The sequence below is a fragment of the Charadrius vociferus genome, unplaced genomic scaffold (genome assembly GCF_000708025.1).
Source record: "Charadrius vociferus isolate BGI_N301 unplaced genomic scaffold, ASM70802v2 scaffold306, whole genome shotgun sequence".
Classification (NCBI taxonomy): Eukaryota; Metazoa; Chordata; class Aves; order Charadriiformes; family Charadriidae; genus Charadrius; species Charadrius vociferus.
Genome location: NW_009648963.1, coordinates 4,013,381 through 4,021,749, shown reverse-complemented (window position 1 = coordinate 4,021,749; position 8,369 = coordinate 4,013,381). Strand labels below are relative to the sequence as shown.

The window sequence follows — 8,369 nt, the reverse complement described above, 5'->3', positions numbered from 1 at the left end:
CCGCCCACCCCGCGGAGCAGCATCCCCGCATCCCCCATCCTCCCCCCACCTCCTTCCCTCTTTGGGGCTGCTCCCCTTCAAAAGTTTCGAGCCGGTCAGAAGGCTTAGGTGTTCCTTAATTAAGACTAATTCCACAGTTTTTATTTTTTATTTAAAAAAAACCAAAACAACCAACAACCCTCCCCCCTTCCCTCAATTTATTAATTATGTATTTGTTTTAATCTCAGGAGAAAGACAGCCTCGCAGTACTGCGCTTTGAGGGGTCGTTTTCACAACCGAGCGCTAATAGGGAGCGGGAGCCGTTGGGTGGGCGGCAGGCTAGGTGGGCCTGAAGTTTCATGGTAGCAAAGGGCAACTGGTTTTTATTTTGTTTCTATTTTGGGAAGGGATAAAAAAAAAAAAGTCAATTTACTTCCATGTAGCAGTAGGCGTGTTCTTTTAACACAGAGGCAATCCCAGCTCATCCATTTGAATAACAAGTTTTAAACAGGATGTGCAACTTATTCCAAAGTAAGAAATGTGTTGCTATTTACTCAGACATGAAGGTGCGCATGTAAAGAAAAGATTTGCAAGTTCTTTTCCTCCCTGAGACGTTAATCGGTCACTCTAGCAAAGATGTTCATGGAATCATAGGATGGTTTGGGTTGGAAGAGATCTTTAAAGATCGAGTCCAATCCCCCAGCCGTGGGCAGGGACATCAGCAGCACTGCATTTCATTGATGGATGGCCCTAAACAGTGGAACTCTGTCCCTTCTTTAGAGAACCTTAAAGTGCCTGTGCTACTGTGGGAAGGGAAGTGCAACCAAGTAGCAGGCAAGAAAATTGACTAAAAGAAACTGAGTTATGGAATCTAGTTTAAAATAATGATCTACTTAACTGGAAATCACAGGTTTGAAAGCTCTACCAGTAATCCAGGTTTAGTAAGCACAGAACGTGTATAGTTACATCGTGAGAACAACAATGACCGCTGCTTTTGCGAGCTTTGACAGCACTGAAACACCAAGGAAGGGCTTCCTTCAGGAAGTCTTAATGAGGTGTGGACCCAGTCTGCGTCAGCTGCGTTGATCTGGACCTACGAGAAGAGGGAAAGCCAAAAAAAGGGAGGTGATGAAGGCTAAAGTAATTGTTCTCATTTGGCAATCTGTAAGGGTTCAGAGAATATTTCTAAATGATCTGTGAGAAGTGACCAGAAATATTCATATGTGAAGTTTCTGAAGTAGAAGAGAAAGCAAAAAGTAGAAGGTGATGGCTGTTTGATCAACAAATTAATTTCAACCTCTGTGAGCCTCAAATGCTGTGCAGCTGGTTAAAACTGTATTATCCATTAAAATGTTGATAAAAGTAGATATTAGGGTGGTTGATATGCTTAAGTTGACTGTGAGGGTCTTTGGTTCAAAAAACTTGGAGTCACAGCTCTGATTGCTGTGAAAGCCAAGCAGATATCAAACACAGCAGCCTTGCTGTGAGTGGACCTTTGTTCATAATTGTGGTTGGATTACAGAAGGATTTGGAAGAATGGTTCATCTCTCATCTTGATTTTCATACTCCTTTATTATCTAGAGTGTATCTAGCGCATATCTACGTACGCTAATTAGTTGCTTTCAGTTTTACCTGGACTTTGAAGTTCATGACAACTTCTGAAACATTTATTTTTCCCTTTTAAACTTTTTAGTAGACATAGCAAGAAACAATGTGGGGTTTTTTTGATTGTCATTTGTAGTATTATAACTGTGGCGATACAATTAGTATGGACACACTTTGAAATTTTACTTAAATATAAAGCAAAGATTATTAAACCAATGCTCCTGCTTTTTCTAACTGTTGTGGTTCAGGATCTTTCAAGCTTGTTTACTTTTGAGGCGTGACTTTCCATATCTCTGAGCTATATATATATATATATTTTTTTTTTTTTTAACTGAATCCTTTTTAATCTGGTTAGAAAGTTTGGGTGATTTATGGGGTGTGTTGCCAAATGCCATTTCACTAACATGTTGATTAGTAGTGGCTGGGGTAATTGTTATCTAATCTTTTGCCAAAAATTACTTTTTTTTTTTTTTTCCAAGCTGATACTTAGAATTGCAGCACTTGGTGGATAGTAGAAGGTTGTCTGATTAGAGTCAAACTGCCCTGAGTTATCTTGAATCTTGATTCTTGTGGGATTCTTCTATTAAGATAAGTACTAGTTCTATTATAGCTTTTTGGATTAGTGGATCACTGCAGAGATAAGTAGCTGAAAATAGATCAGTGTGGTGTAGATCAGCTGCATTTTAATTCAGTTAATTTTCTTTTATGCTGGCTCTTATTTTGCACAAACCAATTTTAAATATGAGGGCCTATATAGTTTTATATAACTCTTTGGCTTTTGAGTGAGCTAGGAATGACTCAAATGAAGTGATTCCATCCTTATCACTGACCAAACTCTTAGACTTTCAGTAGATCAGCTGCTGTGCATTTAGCATTTACATTTTTTTTCCTCACTGAAATATTTTTGAGGACACAAGTCTCTAAAAAGTGAGGAAATAAGAGAAATAGTGGGAATTGGAATAAGTGAGTAGCATCTGAGGATGCCGACCAAGTTCTTTCATTCTTGCACACTGGTGTAGTTAGTGGCTAACAATGATATCGATACGTTGGGCAAGGTCACTTAAGTTATGAAATGCCTTGGCATTTGTTTGCCACAAAGCATTTTATTATCCTAGTAATTCAGGTGAGTATTAGTTGGAATCTTTAGTTACAATTCAGAAAAAATATCCTAACTTGATTTCAATTGATGAGACGAAGTAAGTTTGTTGAATGATTGAGAAAGGAAAGCAAACACTGGAAGAAGAGTATTAAAGTATAGAGAGGTGTCTGTGGGAGAATAAGTAACGTTTAGGATTTCTGGCAGTCCTGTAAATTGAGATTCCTTTAGAGTCCAGGTAGAATTAGCTGGTGCTTTACTGAGCAGTTAGGTCAAATTCCAAGGGGAATTCAAGTTTAGTTACAGCTGAGAAAGGAACTCTTTTGTAGCCTTATATAATAAAAAACTGATTGGGATGCAAATGAAGGGTGTATCTATATGAACACCATAGATGACTTTGACCTTTGTAGTTTAACCGGCCAGATGAGATGCTTTTAGTGTGAAGATAAAATAACTGGCTCAATGTAAGTCAGTGCTATGTCTGACATGCTCTGTATTTCAGTAGATACAGAAGCCATTGCCATGATTCACATTTAAGTAAGGAATACACTATACTCTTGTAATAGAAGTCTGAGGTAAGATACCCATTGCTGTTGTGTTTCTTTGTTGCAAGCTCAAATGATGATGTCATAACATGCTGAATACTAGCCATTACTTTGTTCTTTGGAAGAGAATGTGTAATCCCACTGAAGACAAGCACACAAACTTGTAATCCTTGTTGTTTGTTGAGAATTTTGGTTACCTGTCACACATAGGTTATTCCATAGGAATAGGAATCTCAATAAACAGAGGAAAAGCATACATATGCAGTAAAGAATTGTATTTCTGAATCAGGAGCATTACTGGTCTGCAAACAACTTTGCTTACCCATATAGCCCGATAGGAACATAGAAGTATCGGTATTCACACTTGGAATTGTTAGAATTCACAAACCAGAGCATTAGCCTGGATTTGTGTTCAGAACTGTTCAAAGATATGCTTAACTGGGTTGCTGTTGAGAAACATCTTAAAATGTCACGCTTTTTGTCCAGCTCCTAAATATAATCATGTCCAACTACATCCATCAAGCAGCTGAAAGGTGTACTTATTTCGCCTTCCAGGTATCTGCGCAGCCCTTCCATTTGTAACACAAATTCCTAAATTCCAAAAGTTTCAAAGCAAAAGGTCACTCATATTGCAAGGAGTCACTTGTATCACAATGTGTGATTACATTGTAATTACATGAATTATGTGTAATTACATAATTTTTTCCTTCTAACAGAAAAAGCACTCTTCAGGTTTTACCTATTTATAATTTTTTAATGTTCTTTTCTTTTTTGAGGCGTGATCTGATGCTTTGCTACACTGTTTTCATTTCCTTCGCTTTACTTAGTTGGGTGTTTCTCTATTATGTGTTTGAAAGAAAAGTGTCCTTTACCAAAACATTTGACAAACAGGAAGTATAGGCATAGTAAATGTCTTCTCTGGAGGTTTGCCTCTTCTTTTAAAGTACATTTCCATTATTAACTTGAAGGTACTCTTGACAGCTAATCCCTTTTTTTTGTTAAAATAGTCTATTTTAGACTGTTGTAAGTGCTCAGTACTAATAACTTGGGCAGTGATAACTTTTTTTTTTTTGAAGACACAAAGGGCTAATATCTCCCATTAAAACTTATCTTAAAATTTTCTTCGGTCAGTGGATATGTGGACTATGCAAAATATATTTTACTTATGAACACATGGCAGTACAGAGCCAGTACTCAAGAACTGTTGTATCCACGATTCAGTAATTTGTAAGTACTTGTGCATGCCTTTTACCAGTGGCATCCCCCGCCTAAAAATCATTAGTGTTGTTTCATTTTCTGTTAGGCTTGTATTCTAGTAGACCTATTCAATATATATCTATCTGATTTTGAGTACATCTTTTACCTTGTTGAGAAGATAGATGGCAATACACATTCAAAAGCAGATGCATGCTTTGCTGTATGCCCCATTCCAATACTGATCCATTATTGTGGGGTTATTATTATATTGAACACATATAGTATTCTTTTATGATTGTGTACTTTTCTGTGTATATTTGAGTATTGCAAGAAAATTCTGAGGTCACAATTTGAACAGCGTTTTCTTCTAAATTGCAATATTTTGTTCTACCTAAATAACTGTTCAACTGCAGAAGACATCATGTTGCGTTGGTAGTATGTATGCAATGGGATACCCAGTCAAGTTTAAATAGTGTTCTCTTTTTTTCTTTTAGTGTTGCAGTAATGGCTTTAACATGGGGTGGGTTGTAATTGGTAATAGTCTTCATGCAATAATGATTGTATCAATGCATACAGATTTTTTTTTTAAAATATTATTCTTCTATATAAGCATTTTTAAATTGTTTTAGGTGCATTTCACAATAAGATTATTGTACTTTTGATTAAATATATGAAGTAACTAGAAATATGGCTTCTAGGCAACTGTAGGCAGTTGTTATAAGCTGGGGGCTCAGATTTTGAATGAGAGCTATGTATTGGTTACTGCTGACTTAAAAATAAGGGAGGAAGACAGATGTTCTGCAAAATTCTGGAGAGCAAATTCAAATTTTTGTAATGAGGAATATTTATTTTTTAATTCTCTGAGCCACAATATTCATGTAGAGTTGCCCAATGCCTTTATTCCCATGAAGATATCCATATAAGCAATGCCCTTTATGTGTTCGTTAGCCCTTCAGTGAGTATTAGATGTTCAATGCGTAATGCTGTATCTAGCCTCAGGATGAGAGATTTTAATCTTCAGGACAAATACTTTTTTCTTTTATTGTTGTCTTTTATTGATCAGTACTACTCATGTTTTTCTTTTAGTTTGGCAAAAGTGCAAAATAGTAAAATTTAAAAGTTAATGCCAAGAGTTAAAGAAATAGAACTAGAATTTGTGCTACAGTGATGAACGAAGAATGAACAGCTACATGTGTCTCATTGCAGCTTGTTCACGTTTCAAAAGTTATTTTTATAATTAAAAAAAATTATGGAGCTGCAAGATTTGAGTTTTCAGAATTTAATGGTTCCCATATATACTTTGCATTTGCCAGATACGTTGCAGGTTCATGGATTTGTCACTACTGCCTTATTTAGTCTTTAGCTTCACCATAGTCATAGAATGGTTAGAGTTGGAAGGGACCTTAATGATCATCTAGTTCCAACCCCCCTGCCATGGGCAGGAACACCTTCCACTAGACCAGGTTGCTCAAAGCCCCATCCAACCTGGCCTTGAACACCTCCAGGGATGGGGCATCCGCAGCTTACGTGGGCAGCCTGGACCAGTGTCTCACCAACCTGACAGTCAAGGATTTCTTCCTAATATCTGATCTAAATTTGCCCTCTTTCAGTTTAAAACGGTTCCTCCTCGTCCTATCACTACACTCCCTGACAATAGTCTCCGTAATTTTTGAATCTATACAGTTTAAATGCTTTCTTTGTACCAGTAGTTAAGCCGTGAAGATTAAAAACAGTTGGGCATTTCTTTTCGTTAGTAATAATAAATTGTTTTAAATTTTAGAACTTCAGAGAAGATAATTGAAGTATATTTTTGTGAGTTTTGCTTTCTGCATTGAGATAATGAATGAAATTTAAATATTAATTTGTAAAATCTTAAATAATTTGTTAAATATCTTTAGTCTTTAATACAGTAAGTAGGTGAGAATTTTGTTTTCACCTTTAGATTTCACTGTTGGGCTGTTTAGCAGTGAAAACTGCAATGTCTCGCTGGCCTTAGAGTTCTATGGTGGGACAGGTCATATGCATTCATTACTGTTTATGTGCGTTACTGTGTTGTGACTTCTCCTTTGGTAACAGCATAGGGCACATCCAGTGGTGCAGTAGTACAGTGCCGTCCTACAGATCTCCGAGCTACCTTAGAGTCAATGGGACGCCAGTGCACTGCAGTGCAGAGCTGCTAGGTCCCACATAGCATAGTTGCTTTGGTGGTGTGTGTGATCCAAGCTAGTCAGCCAGGTTTGGCGAGGCTGCCAAGTTGTTGCTTTTTGTGTAGGAACGTGACCTTTTTGGCAAGGCAGACCAACCAAGAGCTTTTCTGGGGGGAAGAAAACCTGAACAAACCAAACATAATCAATGCAGATTGATTAGAGGCGTTTAAGAAATAGGCAGCTTAATTCCACAATTCTGTCTGCACTGGACAGTGTGTTCTAGGATTCCTCTAGGCAAGTCTCCAGCATTACAGGTCTAGGTGGCTGTGGGCTGCACTGACTTCAGGTGCTTTGCCTAAGTGTGCAATCTGTGTCCTCTGCTAGGTCAGTTCAATCTAGGGGGGAAAAAAGATGCTTTGAGGTAGAGAGGTTATGGTCTAGATACGGAGTGAAGAAAGGCAGGGAGAATGGATTAAAAGGCAGGAACTACTACTGGGAGTTGGGGAGGAGTTGAGGTGGGAGGGAGGGTTTCTATGAATGGATGTGTTGCTTATGGAGATGGGAAATAGGAAGGACTTCAGAGGGAATGAAGGCAGAGCAGATAAGGTGCTGAAGGGTGAGTGTAGTACTGCATCCAGCTCTGGAGCCCTCAGCACAGGAAGGACGTGGACCTGTTGGAAGCAGAGGAATGAAGCACCTCTCCTATGAGGGCAAGCTGAGAGAGCTGGAGTGGTTCAGCCTGGAGAAAAGAAGGCTCTGGGGAGATCTTATTGAGGCCATTCAGTACTTCAAGGGGGCTTATTAGAAAGATGGGGACAGACTTTTTAGCAGGGCCTGTTGCAATAGGACAAGGGGTAATGGCTTTAAACTAAAAGAAGGTAGATTCAGACTAGATGTAAGGAAGAATTTTTTTACACTGAGGGTGATGAAACACCTGAACAATTGCTCAGAGAGGTCGTAGATGCCCCATCCCTGGAAACATTCAAGGTCAAGTTGGACGGGGCTCTGAGCAACCTGATCCAGTTGAAGATGTCCCTGCTCATTGCAGGGGGGTTGGACTAGATGACCTTTAAAGGTCCCTTCCAACCCAAACTAGTCTATGATTCTATCACTTGGCTTATGGAGAAATGGGCAAGAATTCTTGGAAATTCAACAGCTACCCAATAAAGGCAGGATTAGTGACTGGATGCCAGTAAGAGAAGATGGATCATAGAAGGAAATGGTAGTGATGTAACGCAGTCTCGGAAAACTGTTCTGGTATTGTCCGCATGATATACTATTTCTATCTGAGGAGGTGAACACAGTCTTTTTTCTGTCTGATCCAAGGACTCCTTATTAGTTAGCCCATGTGGTTACAGAACAGGTTTTACCTTGAAACGTTGTGTCAGGTATAGTTTGCAAGTTTGCTCAGATTTCTAAAAGCATCCTCTAAGATATCCCAAACAACTGATTCTAATACCTTGAACTGTTGTTTTGGGATAACAGCCTCTGGTGCTCACAGGAATTTAAACCAGTTCTCAAAGCTGTGTGTCAGTGGGCTCATTAAACTTTTTGTGGGTTGCAGCAAGCTGACATTACAGCTCTGTGCTGGAGAAGAGAGGTCCTCTTCCACCTTCTTTTCCTGCATCTGGCACAGGGATGATCAGGAGCGAGGGCAGGGAAAAGGAGATCACCCGCTCTGAGTGCAGAAAGTTACGTCCACATCCAGCTGCCTGTAAAACTGTAGCCTGAACTGGAGCTGACACATTTGTGCCGTTACCTCCCAGTCTCTGGCTGTGTGGGTGGTGGGGCTTTGTGTGG

General features: G+C 39.0%; 1 protein-coding gene across 1 annotated transcript in view; it reads left to right on the top strand.

Annotated features, from left to right (window-relative positions):
- The window catches only part of GPR125 (G protein-coupled receptor 125), a 76,095-nt gene that overhangs the window by 17,002 nt on the left and 50,724 nt on the right, over positions 1 to 8,369 (top strand). Inside the window, exon 3 of the mRNA XM_009887667.1 lies at positions 228 to 322. Within this exon, the coding sequence (XP_009885969.1) occupies positions 228 to 322 (95 nt within the window). The remainder of the gene's footprint in view (positions 1 to 227; positions 323 to 8,369) is intronic.